Raw genomic sequence first — 25,303 nt, 5'->3', positions numbered from 1 at the left:
TGTTGAGTGAGGACTCTGTTGCTTGCGTCAGTGGCAGCCCAGCTAGGGAACAACAAGTGACAGCATCCAGCCTCCAAACAAACCCAACCCTTCCATTTGTGTAGATGATAATTACAGTGTACACTTCCACGGCTAGGAAGGGTTTACTCAGCTCTGTACTGTGGACTGTGACAGTGGGCTAGACTGAGCTTCTACATAAACTTGAGCCGCTCTCTGTAGTCCTGTATCCTTAACAGTGTGTTTCCCTTTTAAAACAAACTGTACAGAGGGAGTTGGAGATCTTTCAGTGTTTGTGTTTTGTGCCCCTACACAGAATGATTCACACCCAATCTTTCTAAACAATAGAATACCATGATGTCAGTATGCCATGCTGTTCAGTACATGTCATTCACATCGAGGCTAACTGTTCTAAAGCGCTATCTTCGGGGGGGGGGGTTCTGTTTTGGGCCTGCCCCTATAGAGAGTTCTGGCTACAGCAAGGTAGCTTGTAAGATCACATGGCCCCATGTGTTTGCTATGGTGGTGTTATTGTTGCTGCTGCTGCTTCAATCACACATCTCTCTGTGAAAATCCTGAGCTCTTGTGTTCTTCGAGGTGTAACTGTCAGAGCAGACGAATGCTTCAGCAAATTCCTCCTCTCGCTGTGTCAGTACAGGGGGTTTATGAACTTCTGGACATCTGTCCCCTCTGCAGCCCCTGTTTTCATGTGTTTGGGGTTCCCAATGATTCGGTCCCTCGACCCACCACAGGCACTGCTAGCCCTGTTTTAGGGAGTTGAATTGCCTTCAGGTAGCGCTCTGGAGGTTGGGGTAGGGGTTTCGAGTGTTTGAACTGAAAGCAAGGTAATGACATTTACAATTAAAACAGACCCCATAAATATGTGATATTGAGGAGTTTGGGCCCAGAGACAGGGCCCCACAATGACATTTCTGCCATGGCCCCAGTGTCCCCCAGGCACTGAAAAGAAATGTCTACAGCTCCACACTTTACTCTCATTGTTAGCTTGACGGGGGCTGTCACCATGGTAGCACTACCAAGTAGAATTACCAGAAGAGGTTGTCCAGAGTCGGGAAATGCAGCACTATTGGTATACTGTTCTAGTGTTAGAACAACTAACAAGAACAGAGAGTTACAAACAGGAACTGTTAGAGCTCTGATATATCAAGGATTTCACTGCAGTACCCTTCTGATTGCTGTTTATTTTTCTTTTCAAAGCTCTTACATTTTTATTTTCCAAAACTAATAAATAACTTTTAAAAGCCGTTTAATTCTATGACTTAGTTATTCTCCAATGGCTTCCTATTAATTTCTCCACATTAACAAAGATTGCGTACTTTTAGAACAAATACAGATTGCTCAAAAATAATAAATAGAAAGGGAGCCCAAGAGAAAGTAAGGAACTGTGTTTTTTGTGTTTCTGTTTTTGTTTATATTTGTGCTATTTTATTTTATGTAACCATTTGAAGCAGATGTGCTCCAGCTGTTTTAAAGTTGTGATTTATTATCTGAATCTGGCTAATAATAATAATAATAATAATAATAATAATAATAATAATAATAACCACAGTGGCCTGAGATATGAGAGTGTAACCTACTAATAACCAGACTGGCACCATGGATTACTCAAACTGTATGCATTGTGCACCATGGATTACTCAAACTGTATGCATTGTGCACCATGGATTACTCAAACTGTATGCATTGTGCACCATTTCCACATGGTTCTCTGGTGTTTTATATATTTTTTGTGTGGAGTTATTAATGGAATGGTTCCATTTGTTAAACCATTTCAATGTCAGAATGAGTTTAAACAGCAAACATACAGGCTTGTTTAGATCAGAGAGTGGGCCATTTATAAGTTCTCCTGGCAGGGGGACAAGAGGACAGTCCCACAACTTTTTGGCTTTTTGGTGCAGCCTCATTTTAATTGACTCCATATACAGTAAGCTCATCTGCATTGTTTGTGGAAAGATCACAGAGTTTACATTAGAATGTTAAACACCCAGTACAGACCACAGCCCGGAGATCAGCCTGCCCTGCTGGTTTACATGAGAGAGAGAGAGAGAGAGAGAGAGAGAGACCGAGACCCCATTCTACAGAGGGAGTGGTTTATGACTCCTCAACAAAAGCAAGTTTCTTAATAGTCCACAAACCCCAGCCGTGCAAGATGTACTGACCCTGTAGAATGTGTTCATTCAGGTCTTTTGTTCACCCTGCCTCTGTTTTGTCTCTTTCCAGGGCTCACGTCACACGACGGCTGTAAAGTAGGGGTCGCTCGGGAAGGACAGAAGAAACAACTGTTTATTTTGTTGAAAATCGGCAGCAGAGGATCATCTGTCTCCCCTTCTCTGCACAGAGGACTCTGCTGAAGGGTGATTGTGAGCAGCATGTGGTGACAAAGAGGAATGAGCAGTGTGTGCCTGGGAGAGGAGAGAACAATCTGAGATCACAATGTAAGTCTCAGGACAGGACACAAGCATCACAGCTGCTTCACGGAATTCGTCTGTTTGCTTTCTTTACGTCCACACACTGCAGTATATATAATATTCTCACAATCAGCCTGCTATGCTCTTTGGGGACTGAGGTGTACACCATGCCTGCCAAAGGGAAATACTTTTTAAATCACCAGGACACAGACCGAGGCTCTCTGTACAGGCAGTACTGCTGCATTAGCAAGCACCAGCTGCTGGTCCTCTTGCTGGGCATCGCTGTGGTCTCCTGCCTGGGACTCCTCATCGTATTCTTTGCCAATAAGCTGGTGAGTACCGATTCGCTTTCATGTACTGCATGCCTGTCACTGCAATGTTGCCTTACTAACACAGCAGACAAAGTGTAGCTGTGCTCATGAGGCTTGAGGCAGTAAAGGGTGATGCACTGCTCGTAGCACATGACCTGGAAATAATGATGTCATAATGGAACCTGCAGAAGGTTCACAATTCTAGCTTGCAGCATTAAAGTAAAACTATAAAAAAAAAATAGGAATAACTTTAAATGCTGTAGACCCCTAAAAGAGGTCCAGGCAGAATAACTGAACTCCACACAGCACACCAGTTTCCATATTCAACCCTGAAGCTGTTCAGGTAGTTGCAGTGGGGTTGCTGGAGCCATGGTGCTTTTGTTTGATGGGAACGTCTTACTGTGCTGTTCAGGTAGTTGCAATGGGGTTGCTGGAGCCATGGTGCTTTTGTTTGATGGGAATGTCTCGCTGAGCTGTTCAGGTAGTTGCAATGGGGTTGCTGGAGCCATGGTGCTTTTGTTTGATGGGAATGTCTCACTGAGCTGTTCAGGTAGTTGCAGTGGGGTTGCTGGAGCCATGGTGCTTTTGTTTGATGGGAATGTCTCACTGAGCTGTTCAGGTAGTTGCAATGGGGTTGCTGGAGCCATGGTGCTTTTGTTTGATGGGAACGTCTCACTGAGCTGTTCCGACATGTTGCCAAATCCCATTTTCCCGGTTTGTCATCTTTAGAACTAACATTAAACCTCTGAGAAGGGTTATCAAAACCATTGACAAACGACATCTCCTTCATCTCATTCATCTTGTTTCTTTTTTTTTATTGCTGTTGTATATCAACTGTTTTAAAGCTCTGGATGAACTACCGTCCGGCACCGTATAGCTCTGAAGGCTCAGAACCATTCACTGTGGAGAGGTAGCATAGCTGCATTACTGTGATGGCAGGCTTGGTAAAGCCTCATGGACCTGTCACACACCTCTCATGGACAGTGTCACACACCTCATGCTAAGCACACAGCCATGCCCGTGATAACTTGCACGTTCGCTAGACTCATAGTATAAATATTCTTCAGCACATTCACAAATGTCAATCATCATCATACTAATAATATAATAATAATAATAATAATAATAATAATAATAATAATAATATTTCTTAGATTCCCTTCTCCAGGATGACTTACAGTTGTTACAAAAGATCACATTAAAGTTTCATGTAACAAAGTATCACAACACAGATAATAGCCTGTTATAGAAGACAATCAAATCAGTAGTAAGAGCAAAATCCAATTTACAGAAAATAATTACATTTGACTACGGAATGAATTAAAAAAACGTTTTGTTAATATATATTTTACCAAACCAAAAACATTCGGCAAAAGTAATACTTTACCAGCTGTAGCAGCTTCAAAGTCATATAACCTTGACTTCATGCTACAGGAGTAATCTGTTTTGAACTAAAGATATTGACAAAGACTTTACTTCTTTTCTGTGACTGGCCACTTGCTTATATATATATATATATATATAAAGAACACAGACACAGACAGACGCACGTACACACACACACACATACACAGACAGACAGACAGACACACGCATACTGACACACACACACATGCACAGACAGGTACAGATAGACGCACGCACAGACACAGACACAGACAGACAGACACACGCACAGACACACACATGCATAGACAGGTACAGACAGACGCACGCATAGACACAGACACACACACACATGCACAGACACAGACATACAGACACACACACACACATGCATAGACACAGACATACAGACACACACACACATGGTGTGTACAAACAGGTACAAACAGACGCATGCAGTCTCGGTATTAAAAGTGAAACGAGATGACTGAACTCTTGACCCCTTTGTTTAAAGAACCAATACCTTGTGAAATCTTGACGTCACTCAGGAAGTCTGATATCTTCAGTCCTGGTATCTAACACTGAACATACAACCCAGCCTTGTATATAACTAAATACATAAACAGAATGGGAACCTGAGATAAGAATGTTCTACTCACCGATGAAGATTAATTAGGAGTAAAGAGCTTTGAGAATCTTATGCAACAGGAAACTCGTAGTTACTCGGTCAGCGAGGATGTGTGTGGGGGGTGGGGGTGGGGGTGGGGGTGGGGGTGGGGGGGGTCTGCTGCTGTGACACTCACATTGACACAGTTCAATACCTGACATACCAATGAAGGAGATGAAATATTGATCATTCCACAGTTGATGCATGGTGTGCTCGCTTCTTTGCATGATCTTCTGTAATTCTGAGTTTGTGTTGTCAGAGTGCGATCGCCAGTCAGGTATTGGAACGACTGCAGACATCGTATGATTTGTATTAGTTTTTGTTTTTTGCTATTATTTATTTTGCCTAGTAAAGGAGACGTTCAGTAAATGAAAGGAAAGCGTCCTTAAGCTTCCTTGCAAAGGTACTGCAGAGCTAGTGTTCATAACCTCTGCTGTAAACAGGTTGATCAAACATGTGCTGCCAACACAGTTCTTCAGAATCCCGTTTCCTGGGTGTGCTGTTTAAATGGCCTCTTCCTGTCTGCCGTCTCTGTGTACAGTAAAGGACTGCTGTAGCTTTATTGTCGCCTCATGAAGGTGTTGTCCCTGGAATATTACTTGTAGTGTTTTATAATAGGATATTTAAAAAGTGTCCATTTTGAAGCTCTTACATTTGTTTCCACCACTGTTACTGGAGATCACGCTGTTTATTTTCGGGCAGTTTTTAAACTTTGTATTTAATATTTGAGAAGATGTAATTACAGGTGAAATGCAACACCATGTTCTCTGCCCCTACTCTTTGAGCTCTTGTTTTATTTATAAATTTGTCCAATCTGAGGGAAGGTAGGCCTTGTCTTTAACCTTGAGCTTTGAGATTTGTTTAATGTCTCCGGGCTTTTCAACACCCAGGAGAGGCAGTGACGGAGGTCTGGTCCAGGGGGAACAGCGGGAAAAAGCACCCTGCTTGGCCACCAACACTTGGTAGCACCCTGCTTGACTTCTGGCAAGCCTGACCTGTTGGAATGTGTTAATAGACCATGCTGATAACAGCCCTGTGTGCCTTCCAGGGTGCTTCTTCATCTGTGTGGATACTGGGTTCAAATGTAACTAGCCTGTTCTCTCTCAAGAACCCACTGCTGTTGTTCCCTGCGTGGTGTGGAATGTTCTCCATGTGGGTTGATATTCTCTGGTGTAATCCCGTCTGCTGAACTGCTTCTCCTGTGCAGGCCGCCGCGGAGCACGCGCTCTTCCTCAGCACGGTGTGCAGTGCGCTGGCCTTGTTCCTGTTGGTCTTCATCCTGGTGTGCACGGAGTCCCTGTTCCAGAGGTGGATGCGCTTCCTGGGGGTGGCAGTGTGGATCTGCCTCCTCGCAATGGGCTACGTGTTCATCTTCGATGGGAAGGTGATCCATACATGGGATCAGGTACGGGCTCATTCACTATTAGAGGTGCACAGGCAGTCCTCGTCAAGCAGTGGATTTAGCTGAAAGAGAAGACAAAATTGGGGGGATTTTGAAACTCAACAGAAGGTCGTACACATCATGAGTTGCATGTGTGTTTACTGGCTCTGAGATGCATGTGTGTTTACTGGCTTGTCCTCAGTGTGTGTGTCTCTCTCTCTCTCTCTCTCTCTCTCCCCCCCCCCCCCCCCCTCTCATCCTCCAGGTGCCGTTCTTTCTGTTCATAATCTTCACTCTATACACCATGCTGCCATTTGGCATGTGGGAAGCCATGGTCCTCGCTGTCCTCTCCTCCGTGTCTCACCTCATCATCATCGGCATCGCTGTCGGAGTGTTTGACAAGTCCCAGCGGTCCAGCCTCGTGTTCCAGGTGAGCCAGGCCTGCAGCCTGGGGGTGGGAGCAGAGTGACGCCCAGTGTGCAGGTTTTCTATCCCGGGATGGCTGAAATATTCTGCGGCACATTACAATACATAGCTGTCTATGTTTGTTTGCTTGTTTGTTTTTGTTGCAATTAAAAAAAAAAACATGAATCAAATAAAGTAAAGCGCTGGTTAGCAAGTATTTCTAGAAAGCAGGATAGAGAAGCAATGTGGTGCTTGTTTCTGTGAGAGAGGTGTCTGAGGTCAAGGCAGAGCAGGGCGCTTTGTTTCTTGCTGCTCTCCAGGAAAGGGAGTCTCACCCTGCAGAGGTCGGACCGGGGAGCCTGTTCTTCTGGTGTTAACAGGTTCAGGAAGAGGAGAGGCTCAATGTGTGTGAGGGATCAGTTTGTTTAACTGAGATAATGAGGGTCTTGTTGCTAAAGCAACACAGGCAAGACTCATTGTTTTTTTATATTTTTTATATATTTATACAGTTACCTTAAATTGGCTGTAAGGGAGGACTTAAGCATCACCGAACATCAAAAGAAACTTCTCACTATTTTCACACGTTTTATTTTCGGAAAAAAATAAGGTCTATAAATGATTGACATTGATGAAACGTTTTTTTTTGCCACGTCTGTCATGAGAGCGGCAGCTTCGTGCAACCGGCATGTTGGGCAGCGTACTGTGGCTTGTCGTCTTGGGTGCTCACAGCCAGCCATTTCAAACCGGGCGAGATGGTATAACCAGACACACTCTGTCAATGACAGGCCACAAACTGGGAGACCAAGAGTTACAACACCTGCCCAAGATCGACAGATCATTTTTCAGCATCTTCATGATGTCAGTTGTTAATCTGCATAATAAAAAGTCACTGCACCTGCTCTAAAACAGTTTGTCATTTTTCGATCACATTTAGTGAATTTTATCCAAATGTAAGTGATAAGTTTCTTTTGATGCTCAGTGTGTGTATGTATGTATGTGTGTGTGTGATATGTACTATACATACATATAGTGCGTAAATATATATATATATATATTATATATCGGATATATAATTATATATAGGATAATATATAATATATATAATATAATATACCACAAGATATATATATATAATATATAATACATTGTGTATGGTGTTCTTTTTTTTCCCAGATATTGCCAAATGTAATCATTTTCTTGTGTGGCAATGTGGTGGGAGCATTCCACAAGAAAATGATGGAGAGTGCCTTGGAGCAGACCTTCCTGGACACCCTGAGCTGCCTGGAGATCCGCATGAAGCTGGAGATCGAGAAGAGGCAGCAGGTAGGGAGCAGACACAATGAACAGTCAATCAATACTAATGCAGTTTCTTACATGGAAGCAGACACAATGGACAGTCAAGCAACACTGATGCTGTTTCTTACATGGAAGCAGACACAATTGACAATCAATCAACACTGATGCCATTTAAACTGTTCCAATGGAAACCCTCTCCTGGAGTTTTTGCGTATTACTTAGACAGACATGGGCTGAAGATGCTCTATACCAGGGGTCTCCAACCCTGGTCCTGGAGAGCTGCTGTGGCTGCTGGTTTTTGTTTCAACCAATCTCGCAGTTACTTAATTGAACCAATTATTGGCTTAGTCAAGATGAATAGGTGTTCCAGATCTTTAGCCACTGATTATGTGAAGACACCTATAAAACCTGCTGGAGAGGGGCTCTCCAGGACCAGGGTTGAAGACCCCTGCTCTGTACAATGCACAATAGTTAGACTTTCATCAGGCCCTGTATTAAATACCCAAACAGCCGTCATTTAGATGAATGGAGTAGACCCCCACAGTTGTATGCATTTATTTCTGAATTGATTTACCAAACCTGTTCCCAGTGTCAGTGCTAAACTGGTAGAAAGAGTGTCATTGGTACAGACACAGAGAGATGTGAGCTGGGCAGTGTTAACACACGTACACTCCTGTAACAAGATGTGAGCTGGGCAGTGTTAACACACGTACACTCCTGTAACGAGATGTGAGCTGGGCAGTGTTAACACACGTACACATCCTCTAACGAGATCTCTGTTTGCAGGAGACCTTGCTGCTGTCAGTACTGCCAGCCTATATCTCCATGGAAATGAAGCTGGCTATAATAGAGAGACTGAAGGAGAGCAAGGATAGGGATGCTCAGCAGAGACAGGTGAAGGACAACAACTTCCACAGCCTGTATGTCAAGAGGCACCGGAATGTCAGGTAGTGCACGACTTTTTCGCCAATCACTAGAAATACTTCATGATGAAGAAATGTAATCGGTATTCATTTCAATTTATCATTTACTTTCCCAGTGTATAGAGCTGCTAGAAGGGCATTGACAAGTCTAGTATGTTCCCATTGGAATAGCTATAAAAATATATGAATGAAAGGTGAAAGCGTACGTCACCTAACACAATGAATTGTTTGCTGCATGCAGCCAGGTCAACAGACTGCATTTATTGCTTGTGGAAATGATGTCAAAACAATTGTTCCGTGACGATCTCAAAGTGTTTTGTAAAGAAAGCAGATCCGGCTTTCATCTAATAGAATTAATCCAAATGAAGTGAATTTTGTTTTCCGTTTTAGAAGCACAGGGTAATGATTGCCACGGGAAAGCTGTGATTTTGTCATTTTCACACTGGTTTGAAAGCTGTGATTTCATTATTTCACGCTGGTTTGAAAGCTGTGATTTCATTGTTTCACGCTGGTTTGAAAGCTGTGATTTCATTGTTTCACATTGGTTTGGTGAAGGAAACCGAGATCAGGGTTTAGAGGAGCCCCTCCTGGTCTCAGGGGATCAGTACAGTCCCTCTCTTTGTTCTGACGACTCTAATTTGAAAACCATGTTTAACACCCTCCCTCTCCACTCAAATGTGGACTGTGTTGGCTGCAGGAGCCCGTGTTTCTATGCAGTTGTTTTGCAGTGATGTTCTCCAGTGCTTCCCAGACGATGCACAGCAGACAGTGCTTTCTAGGAGGACTAGCTGCCATACAGCCTTTAGATATTCACTGTAGTTTTGTCTTCCAAATTATTGAAATATGATTTTTTTTTTTTTTTTTTTTTGCCTAGCAACTAACGGATACAGAAGTCAGGTGATTAACCTCTTAGCAGTGGAGCTACAGATTGACTGTGGAGCTATTTGGTTGGATGGTAAAACGTGAGGCAATCACCATAGGCAGGATTATCTTAAGTAACGTTCTCCATCGTTAACCGCTCTCTCTTGCACATTCTTTTTCTGTCTGGTTTTTTGCTTGACGTACCGCTTTTCTCTCCCACATTTTCAGGGGTGGCTGAATTAATCATTTTCCGAAGCCCAGTTTAATTCCTTGGCACTAAATGATGTAATCGTTTTTCAGTACAGTAAATAGTAAGTGTGTTTACTGGATGCATGGCATGACTGATGCCATTGTCTTTGGCAGCATCCTGTACGCAGACATCGTGGGATTCACACGCCTGGCCAGCGACTGCTCTCCCAAGGAGCTGGTCATCATGCTGAACGAACTCTTCGGGAAGTTCGACCAGATTGCAAAGGCAAGGGGGCCACCTTCGGGGTTCTGGGCTTTTATTTAAATGTTGTGTATACAGCACAAGGGAGACTGAGAGCTCGGTACGCTTTGCTTGTGTACAGACAACGACCCCTTCAGTTAATAGTAAACTGTAGAAACTGCTAGCTGAAACGTTTCTCTACTGTAGAAGCTGCTAGCTGAAACGATTCTCTACTGTAGAAGCTGCTAGCTGAAATGATTCTCTACTGTAGAAGCTGCTAGCTGAAACGATTCTCTACTGTAGAAGCTGCTAGCTGAAACGATTCTCTACTTTAGAAGCTGCTAGCTGAAACGATTCTCTACTGTAGAAGCTGCTAGCTGAAACGATTCTCTACTGTAGAAGCTGCTAGCTGAAACGATTCTCTACTGTAGAAGCTGCTAGCTGAAACGATTCTCTACTGTAGAAGCTGCTAGCTGAAACGATTCTCTACTGTAGAAGCTGCTAGCTGAAACGATTCTCTACTGTAGAAGCTGCTAGCTGAAACGTTTCTCTACTGTAGAAGCTGCTAGCTGAAACGATTCTCTATTGACTTGGTTTTACCTTTAGAATTCAGCATTTTTAAGTTACAAAGTTTGTTAGTTAAGAAGAAAGTTCTGTTACTGACTTTCTTCCAGTTTTTTTGCTAATGCTGTTGTCTTTTTAATAAGTAACCTACGTTTCATAGAAAAGGCAGGCTGTTTTCCTATCGAGAGTTTTTATTTATTATTTGTTTGTTTATTTTTTACAGGAAAATGAATGTATGAGAATAAAAATCTTAGGAGACTGTTACTACTGTGTGTCGGGGCTGCCTGTATCCCTACCGAACCATGCAAAGAACTGTGTGAAGATGGGACTGGATATGTGTGAGGCTATCAAGTGAGTGGAATGAACTGCCTTAACACTGGGGTTCAGGGGGCTGTTGCAAGATCATTGAGCACTCTCATAAAGGATTGACTTTGACATTTGTCACCAGAGTTACAGCTATCTGAATCACGATTACATCCATGACTGACAAGACTGGCTTTCCCCAGTCATCCAGTTCTTTGTGCCGCCTTCACTGACACACTAGTGCTGCTGGACTCCCTGGAAGCTCTTTCAATCCATTTCAGTGTAGAGCCTTGTTCCTATCACATACTTCATTATTGAATTGAGCAGTCTAGTGCCTTGAATTGAGCAGTCTAGTGCCTTGAATTGGAATTCTAGTAACTTGAATGGAGCAGTCTGGTGCCTTGATTGGAGGAGTCTAAGGACCTGGTTGGGACAATGTTTTAGTTTGCAATTCAGTGAAAGAGCTAATATTGTATAAAATTGAATTTGCAGTCAGAAATGCAAATAAAAAGCATTTTTTGAATTTCATGCATAAAGCCATACTGCTGAGCGTTGCAGCAACATCCTGATCACTGATTACCGTTAGCTGTCAACAGATTGCTGGTGGTCTGTTTTCTTATCAGCTGTGTTTACACCAATGAGCAGATAATGAGCAATCTGCCTGGAGCTTCTCATACTGTACCAGTGATTCAGGCAACTGTGCTGCCGAGCAGCTGAGATATGTTATCTGGAAGAGGCATGCTCTGGTGCCTAGTGTTCAGTTCGATATGTCAGATACAGCTCCTCCCAGTATTCTCAGATACCTCTCTGTTAGGCATTATGAGGCGTCTGGGAATGCATTCAGGTCTCCAAACAGAAAGCATACATTACTGCACTCAGGATTAGGGTCATTCTATCCATGGAATCTCCCTATTTGTGTTGCATGTGGGCAGGCAGCAACAGAAGTAGGGGATTCATCTATTCCCCTTGACCCTCTTTCTCCTCGTCTCATTTGTTGTTTCACCCAGGCGGGTGAGAGAGGCCACCGGAGTGGATATCAGCATGAGGGTCGGGGTTCACTCTGGGAACGTGCTCTGTGGGGTCATTGGGCTGCGCAAGTGGCAGTACGACGTGTGGTCACATGATGTCACCTTGGCCAACCACATGGAGGCCGGAGGCTTGCCTGGGTGAGACTGACTCTTGTACAGGTTTACCAGAGTAAAAATGTATTAAAGCATGTAGTGAAAGCATAGGTAAGCATAGTGAAAGCCCAGAGAGAAAAAGCTATTTGAAATAAAAACACAGTAAGCTGTGGTAAGGGCATAGTGCAACAATTGGAAAAGCATGGGAAAGCTGCAAAGTTAATGTGCACATTTACCACTTTAGCTAGTGCTCTGCCCCACTCCGCCGTGCTATTTGTGTTTGATGTGCTTTACCCCTCAGGCGAGTCCACATCACCGACGCCACGCTGAAACACCTGAACAAAGCTTATGAAGTAGAGGAAGGCAATGGGCACCTGAGAGACACCTACCTGAAAGAGCAGAATGTCAAGACATACCTGGTCTTAGACCCCCAGGTAACTATGGGCTCTTCTCTGCACACCAGGCGTTGCCTGCGCTGCTCAAAGCGACAGAAGAAACACTGTTCCACTTCTATTGATAAGCGCATGTTTGTAGCACCGTTCTGGTTTGGGGTTGTCATTAGAATACTAATAGTTATTGATATCAGTTGGCTTTTAAACTGCTTTATGAAGCCAGATACCAGTGGCAGCAGCTGTGCAAGCAGGATGTCATGCAGTTCATTGAAATCGTTTCCTGTACGGTCTGGTTTGTGACTTGTTTCTGAATGTGCTAGTTGCTCGGCACTGTTTCTCTGTTGTGGCTTGTTGTTTTGGGGTTTTTGTTTGAAAGGGTGTTGGCATGTTGGAAAGGTGGAAGTGGATTAACACTACTGTTGAAAGTGTGCAGGCAGGTTCATGTGTGAATGTGTTAGTGATTTGATGTGGAATATCTTGATTGTAAGTATTCCTGGCTAGACCACCTCTCTGTCCCCCATCCCACACCAAACCGGTGTGTTGTGATTGTTCTATAACCCTGTGTGTCTGTTCTTCTAACATGAGCTCTCTCTTGTTTTCAATGCTCTGACCCAGTCGAAGGAGCAGCCAGTGAATAAAGGCCATCTTCCCAAGCCCCGGGTGAATGACGGCCTGAAGATGCGCGCGTCCGTGCGGATGACCCGCTACCTGGAGTCCTGGGGGGCAGCCAAGCCCTTCGCTCACCTCCAGAACCGGGAAGCCCTGACCAGCGAAGACCTGGCCTGCAACGGCAAGCTCCATAAGGTACCTCCCAGAGGCAGGGGCCTAATAATAAATACTTTGTTCACGGCGGAAATATGAAATTGTTATATATATATATATATATATATATATATATATATATATATATATATATATATATATAATATTATATAATTGATATACTTATCAATTAAACATCATTGGCTAATTGTGCTGTGTGTGTGTGTTTTCTAGGACATACCTTTGCGTTCCATAAACTGCCACAAGACAAATGATAGGTAAGCATAAAACTTTACATTTTGGAATTTAGAAATTTTACAGAATATTCCACATTGTTACAAAAAACTCCAGGGTGTGATTTCGGTCTGTTGACTGGTTGCAGAATTAATTAATGCTACACGAAGGGTCAGGGTGTGATATTTCTATTGACTGGTTGCAGAATGCATTAACCCTTTGCAGTCCATTTATTCAGCGCTTGTCAGGTGCGTTGTGTCCAATTTATTTTCACACGCGCTGTTTAAAATATTTTTTAAACTGGTTTAAAAGGCACTAAATCACAAAAGCACAGTCAGTACTGCATCTCCAACCAAGCCCCACCCCTTGTTGACTGTATTTTTCACACACCTCTTTATATACTGATAAATCCTCTCCTGATCACTCGTTTTATCACCAAACTCCTCAATAATGCAATCCAAGTCATTACTTTATTACTATAACATCCCAAAAAGCTCTGCAAATGTCTGGATATTCTTTGGGCACTGGATGCAGAAGCAGCTATCTCCTTTGTTTATGTCCCTGTTATCTCTGTGGTGCATCGGGCTATCAGATACGCCCTTTTTTTCCCGGCTTCATTCGGCTCCAATTGGTCTCACTCGGCCATTGAAAGGTTTTCTTGGCTTTTTCTGGAGAAAAAAGGTGACTATAGACCTGTTCTTTACGTCTTTTTAATGATCGGACTGGAAAGGAAAAATTGGAATGCCGGATCAGGTCTGACAGAGGACCGCAAAGGGTTAATCATGTCCGACCGGTGATCCCTGAGCATCGTATCCCTGCTGATGGTTCTTCATGTTGTGCATGTTTTCTTTACTCTTTCCTGTTCCTGAAAATCCTTCCGTTAAACGGGAGGTCATTCCGAAAAGACGGCGTTTCTTTGTCTTATGAATGCTGTGCTAGTCTTGAACTCCCTCTAGTCCTTTCTTTTGAATGCCCCCCCCAATTCCTGTGTTTTGTATGATGTTTCTCACTGTCCATCTGTCTACCAGCCTGGATGGAAACACACAGGAGCTCCTGCCACCTTCTGCCTCTTCGTTAGTAAACTATAAGTGAGTCCTGCCTCCTCCTTCCCTCTCTCAATTGAGATCTCCACTAACCCTGCTGTGCTGGTTAATATCTCTCAACACCTGCCTTGGGTCTGGCTTTACTGGCTGCACTCCTCATTGACCGCCAGGTGCAAGGTGGAAAGTTCATTCATTTATTAGAATAATAATCAGAAGTATAACACTAATATCGACAGAGCTGTAACAGTGCAGGTTAGGGATCTGGTAAGAGTGATTATGAGTTTGAACCGTGTAATAATGAAGTAATAGTACCGCACCAGGTTTTATTGTTTTAAACCATTTCAGTCTCTAATTTAATGATGTTATTTAGCTTTTTTGCTTCTCTTGCCTTCTCCTTTGTTAAAGCTAGATGTTCTGTGGTCATCTCTCTGGTGACAGTGCCCTGCAATGCAGCTTCCTGATTTGGGGCATGAAAGTTCTGAGGTTTCTAATATATATCGCAACATTCTTATATGTTCTAGCCAAGTCTTATCATTTATAATCATAATCTAAATCATTTCAAAGCATAATTGATAGCATGCTTGTTCTTTGTATATGTAACCACTTGTAATGGATCCATAAACTTAAAAGCCTCCCAGAGAAGTCCTGGGTTTCCAGCTGGGCTCCAAGACACAAATTCACCTGACATTGAACACCTCTCAATAGAAAAGCTTACACACCCGCCCCTCGCTACACTGCGGATTTGGATATATCGCGGTCCTGGAGTTGGCTCCCCATTTTTACTGTTTAACTGTGTATGCCTTAGCTGCAGTAGACATAGGCACTTAGTATCACTGCTCGTTTTATTTTGTACTGCACAATAAAATAAAAAACAAAGCATTAATATCGTACTGTTATCATGTACTCACGTATTGCACAATAACACAAAGCAATTAAATATCTGCTTGCTGAATCGGTTTTGATTGTAGCTGACAAGGCGTTCACATGTGGCAGCAATGCACTAGCAAAAGCCACAAGGCAGTGACGTCCGCTCCCTAGCAACAAGCCTCCTATGCTGGGAATGGATTCTTTCAATGCAGCGGTTTGTGCATTTGAGAAAGGAGAGGAAGACTCATGAAATTAATTGGAGACTGAAGTTGATGAGAAGCAATTACCCTCCGCTGTATGAATTAGAATGGGGTGCTGCTTTTTGACATGTAAAATGAGAAAAAGCAGGTTGCGTAGAGGACTTGTATTGGACCCTGATGCCCCTGATAAAACGAGGGAGTGGTTGACAGTATTTGTTAGTCTGTTTGTTTTTCTATGGGTCTCTCGCTACATCGCGGCCCTCGATTATATAGCAGATTTATATTTAGATTACAGCCGTGATCTAGCAAGTGGGTGGTGTGCTACCTCAAGACACAAATTCACCTGACCTTGAACACGTCTCAGTAGAAAGGCTTATATGACCTCAAGACACAAATTCACCTGACCTTGAACACATCTCGGTAGAAAGGCTTATATGACCTCAAGACACAAATTCACCTGACTTTGAACACATCTCAATAGAAAGGCTTATATGACCTCAAGACACAAATTCACCTGACCTTGAACACAAAGGGGGGGAGAAATCAACAAAAAAACAGAAGGGAGACCGCATCAAAACAAGAACAACAACTCAGGTAAGACAACCATTAAATGTATTTATCTAAATGCTAGAAGTATCAGAAACAAAATTCTAGAACTTGAAGCTACTGCACTAATAGGTAACTATGATGTGATAGGTGTTACAGAAACGTGGTTATCTGAGAGTGATGGGGACGAATATAATATTTGTGGGTATACACTGTATAGGAAAGACAGGCAGGACAGAAGAGGAGGAGGGGTAGCGCTATACATAAGAAACAGTCTTGAAGCCCAGGTGTTAAACCTGGACAAAGAAAATAAAACCGAATCAATATGGGTCAGAATAACAGACAAAAATTCAAAAGGCATAATAATAGGAGCATGCTATAGACCGCCAGATTCAGACGGTGAGCACAATAATCTGTTATACAATGACATTAGAAATGTGTGTAGCAAAGGAGAAGCCATACTAATGGGGGATTTCAACTTCCCCCAAATAAAATGGGAAAACCCGGTGGGTAGCGCGAAGGATGAAATAGAAATGGTGGAAATGACAAATGACTGCTTCCTAACACAATTTGTGAAGGCACCCACTAGAGGGGAGGCATGCCTTGATTTAGTCTTTTCAAATAACGAAGATAGAATAACTAAAACAGAGGTCAGAGAACCACTGGCAAACTCAGACCACAACATGGTCTCATTTTGAAGTGTTTTTTAAATCCCCAAAAGTAAAGACTAAAGCTAAGGTTTACAATTTTAGAAAAGCAAACTATGAAGGTATGAAACAGAGACTAACAGAAGTAGATTGGAGTAAAATAGAGAAAACACCCACAGAAGAAGGATGGTTGTTCTTCAAAAATGTAGTACTAGAGGCGCAAAACAATTATATCCCTAAAGTAGACAAATCTAAATGTAAAACTAAATTGCCAAAATGGTTTAATAGATCAATTAAAAAAAATATTCAGCGAAAAAAGGCACTTTACAGAGCATTAAAAAAGGACCAAAAAGAAAGTACGCAGAAAGAGTACACAGAACTGCAAACGCAAGTCAAAAAGGAAGTTAGAAAGGCCAAGAGAGAAATAGAAATGAACATTGCTAAGGGAGCTAAAACCAATTCCAAAATGTTTTTCCAATATTACAACAGCAAGAGAACATTCAAAGAGGAGATTAAATGTTTAAGAGATACAAATGGCAAAATCGTAGAGGAAGAAAAAAAAATAGCAAATATGTTAAATGATTACTTTTCACAAGTTTTTACAAAGGAAGATACTGACAACATGCCCCACATGTCATCCAGTTCCTATCCAGTTTTAAATAACTTTAGCATAACTGAGGCAGAAGTGTTAAAGGGACTAGGAGCTCTTAAAATAAACAAATCCCCTGGGCCGGATGAGATCCTCCCAGTAGTACTCAAAGAAATGAAAGAAGTAATTTACAAACCGCTAACCAAGATCATGCAGCAGTCTCTTGACACAGGGGTGGTACCGACAGACTGGAAAATTGCAAACGTAATACCGATCCACAAAAAGGGAAACAAAACTGAACCAGGTAACTACAGACCAGTAAGCCTGACTTCTATTATATGCAAACTTATGGAAACTATAATAAGATCCAAAATGGAAAATTACCTATATGGTAACAGGGTCCTGGGAGACAGTCAACATGGTTTTAGGAAAGGGAGATCGTGTCTAACTAACTTGCTTGATTTTTTTGAGGATGCAACATCGATAATGGATAATTGCAAAGCATATGACATGGTTTATTTAGATTTCCAGAAAGCTTTTGACAAAGTCCCGCACAAAAGATTAATTCTCAAACTGAACGCAGTTGGGATTCAAGGAAACACATGTACATGGATTAGGGAGTGGTTAACATGTAGAAAACAGAAAGTACTGATTAGAGGAAAAACCTCAGAATGGAGTGTGGTAACCAGCGGTGTACCACAGGGATCAGTATTAGGTCCTCTGCTATTCCTAATCTACATTAATGATTTAGATTCTGGTATAGTAAGCAAACTTGTTAAATTTGCAGACGACACAAAAGTAGGAGGAGTGGCAAACACTGTTGCAGCAGCAAAGGTCATTCAAAATGATCTAGACAAGATTCAGAACTGGGCAGATACATGGCAAATGACATTTAATAGAGAAAAGTGTAAGGTACTGCACGCAGGAAATAAAAATGTACATTATAAATATCATATGGGAGATATTGAAATTGGAGAAGGAATCTATGAAAAAGACGTAGGAGTTTTTGTTGACTCAGAAATGTCTTCATCTAGACAATGTGGGGAAGCTATAAAAAAAGGCCAACAAGATGCTCGAATACATTGTGAAAAGTGTTGAATTTAAATCAAGGGAAGTAATGTTAAAACTGTACAATGCACTAGTAAGACCTCATCTTGAATATTGTGTTCAGTTCTGGTCACCTCGCTATAAAAAAGATATTGCTGCTCTAGAAAGAGTGCAAAGAAGAGCGACCAGAATTATTCCGGGCTTAAAAGGCATGTCATATGCAGACAGGCTAAAAGAATTGAATCTATTCAGTCTTGAACAAAGAAGACTACGTGGCGACCTAATTCAAGCATTCAAAATTCTAAAAGGTATTGACAGTGTCGACCCAAGGGACTTTTTCAGCCTGAAAAAAGAAACAAGGACCAGGGGTCACAAATGGAGTTTAGAAAAAGGGGCATTCAGAACAGAAAATAGGAGACACTTTTTTACACAGAGAATTGTGAGGGTCTGGAATCAACTCCCCAGTAATGTTGTTGAAGCTGACACCCTGGGATCCTTCAAGAAGCTGCTTGATGAGATTTTGGGATCAATAAGCTACTAACAACCAAACGAGCAAGATGGGCCGAATGGCCTCCTCTCGTTTGTAAACTTTCTTATGTTCATCTCAATAGAAAGGCTTATATGACCTCAAGACACAAATTCACCTGACCTTGAACATGGCTCAATAGCTTAATGCTCAACATCCTGCTTCCTACATATGCAAATACCCTGAAATAAAACTGGAATATCCTACGAATGGGAATTGGGCAGCTTTTAGAAAAAATAAGTTAATGAAATCACCCTTTTCTGGTGTGGATTGAACAAATATTGGGAAACCAGCACCAGATCTGGCAACTGGAATAATTCTCGAAGGATCTTCCTAATCGGGTGTGCGTGACTGGCTCTCTCCTCATCCTGTTTTCTCGTTCTGCACAAGTCCCTGTAACCAGCTTGCTCACAGACCTGCAGCATGCGCTACATTTAACCAGCATGGAGAGCAATGCAGCCCTGACTCGAGGACAGGCGAGGCAGACTGATAAAAGCGTCTCTCTCTGTACTCAGAAACAAGTCCCAGAAGAAGAAGTTTGACGAGGACCTGCACAATAAAATGATGACTACGATCGACGGGCTGCAGTCTAACAAGTATGTAGCCCTTTTCTGTGTGAGACTATTCCTAGCTCTTCATTTCCACTGTGTTTCCTCACTGAACCCCGTTGTCTTTCACAGGCATTGGATGAAGAATGAGGGGTTGTCCCGATGTCTGTATTTCACTGAAAAGGGAACAGAAAAGCAGGTATGTCCCCTTTGTTTAGGAAGCCCTGTCCGTTCTACACGATGGAGGGATTTTCAAACTTTAAGGACCCAGTCCTAACTTGTGCGCCTGTAGGTGTGTTTGCGAGTGTAAGAGAGAATTTCCCATGTCACTGGTGGCCAGGTTACCCTTACCTTTAAGGTAAAAAAAAAAAAAAAAAAAAAAAATGACTTCAGGCTTGGTTTGCATGTTGATTTGCTCATTTTATAACTGATCATTTATTGAATCTAAGACACTGCTCACACTGTGCAGCAAGATCAGAGAGTAGCACAGAAGAACCCCAACAGGTCTACTAAACAAAAAAGGTCCCCCGAAGGGAGCAGAGCTCCCCAGTTTGCCTGAAATAATTTGTACATCAAAAACACTTTTACATTTACTTCTAAACATAACAAAACAACTGCACTATCAAAATACATTTTGAATAAAGGAAAATGAAAGGGGTTACACTGGACTCCTCACGTTTGTGTGAGTTGTGTTGTGTTGATGACTAGACGGTAACTGCTGCAGTAAATCCCCCTTGCTTGCTAATCTACCCACGGGAACATTGCATTGCACTGGGTTTGTATTTAATCCCTTTCTGTCCTCTTCTTAATATTCCGAATGCCATTCTTTTAAGAGGGGTTAATGGTAGGCGGTTGGAGTTGGGGTTGCCAAGAGTATTAGTGGGATTTGTTTTGTGTTTCTTGTCAAAGCTTCATCCTTGAGTGGCTGAGTGTCCCTGCATTGTGGAGCCCATGGCTGCTGCGAGTTCAGCCTTCAGTCGCAATGCTGGTTCTGAGCTCTGCTTCGGGTCTTGCTGATAGTTCACAAAGGGGTTCTGTTCTTGTGTTGAAATCAACACTAATAAATGACAATTCTGAGTCTGTAACTGTAACTGCATAATTCACCCTTTTGAAATGATTGTACTTCATATTTTTTTCTCTTTCTTTTCAGTATCATGCCACAGATCTTCCCAGCTTCAAATACTACATCGCTTGTGCCTCGTTCATCTTCCTGTGTATCTTTGTGATCCAGATGTTTGTTGCAGAGGTGTAAGTGTGGTACAGTAGTTTGAAGTGTCACTAGTTGGGGCAGGAGGGATTCATGTGGCACTCCCCTGTCGGATCACATTTCCTCTTCACTGTACAGTGGGGTACAAGAGCGATTCATGAGACACTCCCCTCTCGGATCACATTTCCTCTTCTCTGTACAGTGGGGTACAAGAGCGATTCATGAGACACTCCCCTCTCGGATCACATTTCCTCTTCGATTCATGAGACACTCCTCTGTACAGTGGGGTACAGGAGCGATTCATGAGACACTCCCCTCTCGGATCACATTTCCTCTTCTCTGTACAGTGGGGTACAACCTGCAGCCACTTTCTGAAAGGACACTGCAGCACAGTAGCAAGTTGCTGTACTGATGTGAAACTTGAAGTATAACAACCACCAGTGGAGATCTAGATCTGCTATGCAACATGCCTGTCAGAAAACCATCTTGGAGTGCTTTTTTTATTTCTCTCGATTTTTAACCAGATTGCTCCAAAATGCCTCAATGAATTTCTTTTAAGTTGTATTGTGTGATGACCATTACTTATGCAGACAAGCTGATCAGATTTAGGTGATGTTCTGATCAAAGGTGATTGATCCTAGTGAGTGTGTGTTCTGATTGATTCCTTTTGTCTTCCCCTGCTCAGGACCCCTAAACTGGGCATCTCGTTGGGAGTGTCTGCCTGCATCCTGCTGCTCATTCTGGCTGTGTGCTTCGCTGGCTACCTGGTGGTGAGAAGCTGGGCGTATATCTCTCACTGTGATACAGTAACTTTGACCATGCAGTTCTGTCCAATTCAGTGAAAGCGCAGGTTCTGAACGGATTATGTGGTGTCTAGGACACACTTTATAAAAAATAAATGTTTTCAATCAGTTCTGTTTTCAATCAGTTCCAGACATTACCCCCAGATTGTTATTGTACTGCACATTGTGTGCTCAGAACGAGAGCATGCTTCTGTTTCCTAGCACCTGGCTTGATAACCAATACGTACCAGTGCTTGTCTGTTTGCTCAAGATCTCTCTCTCTCTCTCTCTCTCTCTCTGTCTCTGTCCTGGTTAATCAGCAGCACTGCTGTCCAAAGAGGTCCATGTCATTTCGCTGGCTCTCCGTCCTCTCGAAAGCGGTGGGTAAGAAGCCCTACGTGCGGCTGCCACTGACCGTCATTGCTATCGGTATTACACTGGTCACAGCCGTGCTGAACTTGGTGAGTGCTGCTATATCACATTGGCATTGCAAATCCACTTCTGTTGGAGTCCAGGCTCAGGCTGGACCAGAGCACCTCAGTCCAGTTGTAAAGTGATTGATTAGATTGTCTTTGTTGTTAATTATTCTCATAGAGCTTTTTATTCCATTTCTTTCACTTCAACAGTTCCACTTGGTGGTGGGTGCTTTTAACCAGACTTCCTGGTTGATTAGAGTCTGTTTCTATCAATAACACACTTTGATTTTATGAGAAGAAAGCTGTTCATATGCCATACAGCTGGTTATTGAGTGTGACTGATGGTATATAAATCCTTTAATATCCTGTCATTCCCAGGCCTGTGCTTTTACTACAGCCTGGGAGTGCCCATTCCCTAGGATTTTTACTAATAGCACTCCTGTCTTTGCAGTGTTTCATTAAAACACCTGGTGACAAAACCAGTTTCAATGCCACAAATAGCAGTGACTCACTGGGATCTTGCAAAGAAAAGGACCTGTACTGCCTGCCGGTGAGTACAGCAGCTAGACTTGTTTGTGATCTGTGATTAACCTTAATAGTTATAGATGGGCTGTTGGCTATATTGCTGCATTAGTGGTAGAACAGTGCTCTGCACACGCTCCTCCATGGGCTGGGTACAGCTGCTGAGAGAAGCTTTCTGTAGAATAAAGTGAGATCTCAATGACAGAGGCATTCAGTCACACTGCACTTCTAATAAGAGTTTGTCTAGATGTTGAGACGTATCATTCTACTCACATGCTGTTATCAGCTTCTCTCTGTTTGTCTCCAGCTCACTGTCAGGTGTGCATGGGAGTTACAGCAAAGTGCACAGGATGACACTGATAATCTGGAGAGGCCACCCTACCGCACTTGTAAACAGAAGAGACGGCTGCAATGTATGAACTAATTGTAATGTGGCCAATTAGAATCTTTTAAGTAGGCTTAAGTTGGCAACACTTTAGTGTCGAGAAAGATAATTTTTTTCCAGAATGCTGGGGCTCATTAGGGGCTCGATGGCCATCTGCACACCTGGCAAACACTGTGGTCACTGGGCTCCCAGTAAGGGCCCTAAAGAGCCAGTGATAGTTACCATTGAGCCCAGAGATGGCAGCCGATCCTGGGACAGGGCAGAGGTTTAGGAGGATGGGTGAATACAGCGATGTATAGAAAATGAGAGTCTGGTTCTTCTTTGTCCTCCAGTATTTCACCTACTGCTGCATCCTGGGGCTCATCACCTGCTGCGTGTTTCTGCGGGTCAGCTTCGAGCTCAAGTTCCTCCTCCTGGCGCTCGCCTTCTCTGCCTATTACACCATCATCCTGAACACACACTGGCAGCTGTTCCAGAGCTACAGCCAGCTGCTGTACACCAACAAAACTCTCCATGTGTCCGGACTCATGAAGGATCCCGCAGTGATGCTGTTCCAGAGCTACAGCCAGCTGCCGTCCACCAACCAAACTCTCCATGTGTCTGGACTCATGAAGGATCCCGCAATGATGAGCTGCATTTACCTCATGTTGTTTTTTTTAACAATGGTGGTTCTGATGCGACAGGTAAGCAAGTCTTCATTCAAATAAAAATATATATATATATAAAAGGTGTGTGTGTGTGTGTGTGTAATTTATATATATATATATATATATATATAAAGCATGTATTGGCATTCCCACAGTCTGCATTCATGGATTGATTGAACTGTGCTCTGCTCTGTTGCTCAGAACGAGTATTACTGCCGCCTGGATTTCCTCTGGAAGAACAAAAACCGTGAGAAGCAGGAGGAGATCGAGACGATGGAGAACCTGAACCGCCTCCTGCTGGAGAACGTGCTGCCGGCCCACGTGGCCAACCTCTTCATCGGAGACAATAAAAAGAATGAGGTGGGAGCCCTCAAAAACAGTTTACTTACTGAAAAGTATAAGGTAGGGCTCCTGCAAAAACAGCATGATCATCATCACTGTGTGAACTGCAGCAGCAATGCATTGCAATCCTGCTGGAATTCAATTGAGATTCCATATCAGAACCCAGCCATGCCTGAAACCATAACCCTTCCAAGCATGTTATTACATGGCCATCTGCAATAACAATAATGCCATGTACAGCATATATTTACAAAGCCACTTGCATCTACCTACCTTCCATTATTATTATTATTATTGTTATTGCAAATGAATAATGGTATAAATTGGGTACAGTTACAAAAGTGATCAGTGTGCAGAATTTGAAAGAAGATTCATTGGGTTAGATCAGCTAATACCAATTGAGTGATAAATGAATAAACCTCCTGGCCTGTAAACGACAGCAGGCACCCGTGGGAGTAGATACTGGGGCATGAGAGTGAGGAGATCACAGTGGGATTTAAAATCTGCATGTTAGAATTGCCATTTCCACCCCACAGAAAGCCAGCTGTATTGTACAAGAGTCTCACCAGGGCTTTGTGTCTCCCACTCCCAGTCAGATAAGGGTGGTGTAAATGACTTACTGAAGCATGGATAAAAATAACTATGATTTGCATTATTTGTTTATTGAGGCAGCTAGGTAAACAGATGCTCCACCTGTGCTGGTCGTTTCCATGTCTTGTTGTTTGAGCGGAGGGTCTTTGGAAGGGGTGCCTATTGTAGTGCCATTGCCATGTCCTTCTCATGAATTTCCCTCTCGAAGGCCTTTGTTTAATGTGTGCAGTTGGATCTCCTGTGTTTCTGTAACCGTGCTGATACTGGTGTGTGTGTGTGTGTGTGTGCTCTGCTCCTCCAGGATTTGTATTACAAGTCCTACGACTGCGTGTGTGTCCTCTTCGCCTCCGTGCCAGATTTTAAGGAGTTTTACACAGAGTGTGACATCAACAAAGAAGGGCTGGAGTGTCTCAGGCTGCTGAATGAAATCATCGCAGACTTCGACGAGGTAATTCCACTGCTGCCCTGCAATGTGATACAAGAATCAGCCATGCAAACTCTACTCGTGGAATCCTCTGATAGCTGGTGGTTTGCGTAAGTGGTGTTGGCACAGGTACCTCAATGAAGTCCGGATGGTGGTTTTTATTATTTAAATATCTACGTTGTACTAAACGCAACACTTTTAAAAGTAATGTTAAGCAAAATAGTTGTTTCACCGTCGGATATATTTGTTTTTATGTTTTGTAATAATATAATTCGCTGTGTTTTATACGTTTCCAATAAACGTATTGATACACGGTGGTATTGCAAGACTGCTGGTGAAATGTGGTGATTTTTTATTTTTTTTGCTCTGCAGCTTTTGTCTAAACCCAAGTTCAGTGGTGTTGAGAAAATCAAAACGATCGGCAGCACCTACATGGCAGCGACAGGACTCACCGGGGCCCCAAGACACGAGAACAACCAGGTAGAGCAGCTGCTCATTAATAACACTGGAGA

At 42.8% G+C, this 25,303-nt stretch overlaps 1 protein-coding gene across 7 annotated transcripts in view; it reads left to right on the top strand.

Moving 5' to 3' along the window:
• LOC121325516 (adenylate cyclase type 2-like) overlaps nucleotides 1–25,303 on the top strand; it is a 51,123-nt gene that overhangs the window by 23,138 nt on the left and 2,682 nt on the right. For 2 of the 7 annotated variants that reach the window (XM_041268062.1, XM_041268063.1), the window contains exons 2-23: nucleotides 2,239–2,758; nucleotides 5,998–6,195; nucleotides 6,437–6,601; nucleotides 7,750–7,899; nucleotides 8,659–8,819; nucleotides 10,020–10,131; nucleotides 10,874–11,001; nucleotides 11,961–12,119; nucleotides 12,376–12,508; nucleotides 13,082–13,270; nucleotides 13,463–13,506; nucleotides 14,491–14,550; nucleotides 19,443–19,523; nucleotides 19,608–19,674; nucleotides 20,626–20,723; nucleotides 21,368–21,452; nucleotides 21,785–21,925; nucleotides 22,332–22,430; nucleotides 23,120–23,470; nucleotides 23,636–23,836; nucleotides 24,669–24,815; nucleotides 25,164–25,271. In XM_041268062.1, coding sequence (XP_041123996.1) covers nucleotides 2,594–2,758; nucleotides 5,998–6,195; nucleotides 6,437–6,601; nucleotides 7,750–7,899; nucleotides 8,659–8,819; nucleotides 10,020–10,131; nucleotides 10,874–11,001; nucleotides 11,961–12,119; nucleotides 12,376–12,508; nucleotides 13,082–13,270; nucleotides 13,463–13,506; nucleotides 14,491–14,550; nucleotides 19,443–19,523; nucleotides 19,608–19,674; nucleotides 20,626–20,723; nucleotides 21,368–21,452; nucleotides 21,785–21,925; nucleotides 22,332–22,430; nucleotides 23,120–23,470; nucleotides 23,636–23,836; nucleotides 24,669–24,815; nucleotides 25,164–25,271 — 3,042 coding nt within the window. In that variant the 5' untranslated portion in view covers nucleotides 2,239–2,593. Of the gene's footprint in view, nucleotides 1–2,238; nucleotides 2,759–5,997; nucleotides 6,196–6,436; nucleotides 6,602–7,749; nucleotides 7,900–8,658; nucleotides 8,820–10,019; nucleotides 10,132–10,873; nucleotides 11,002–11,960; nucleotides 12,120–12,375; nucleotides 12,509–13,081; nucleotides 13,271–13,462; nucleotides 13,507–14,490; nucleotides 14,551–19,442; nucleotides 19,524–19,607; nucleotides 19,675–20,625; nucleotides 20,724–21,367; nucleotides 21,453–21,784; nucleotides 21,926–22,331; nucleotides 22,431–22,709; nucleotides 22,816–23,119; nucleotides 23,471–23,635; nucleotides 23,837–24,668; nucleotides 24,816–25,163; nucleotides 25,272–25,303 lie in introns of those variants that run through there. The other 5 variants (XM_041268064.1, XM_041268065.1, XM_041268066.1 and 2 more) reach the window with 5 other exon arrangements.

Source organism: Polyodon spathula, chromosome 13 (genome assembly GCF_017654505.1).
Source record: "Polyodon spathula isolate WHYD16114869_AA chromosome 13, ASM1765450v1, whole genome shotgun sequence".
Classification (NCBI taxonomy): Eukaryota; Metazoa; Chordata; class Actinopteri; order Acipenseriformes; family Polyodontidae; genus Polyodon; species Polyodon spathula.
Note: the sequence above shows the minus strand (reverse complement) of the source record. Positions and strands in the feature narration are given on the sequence as shown.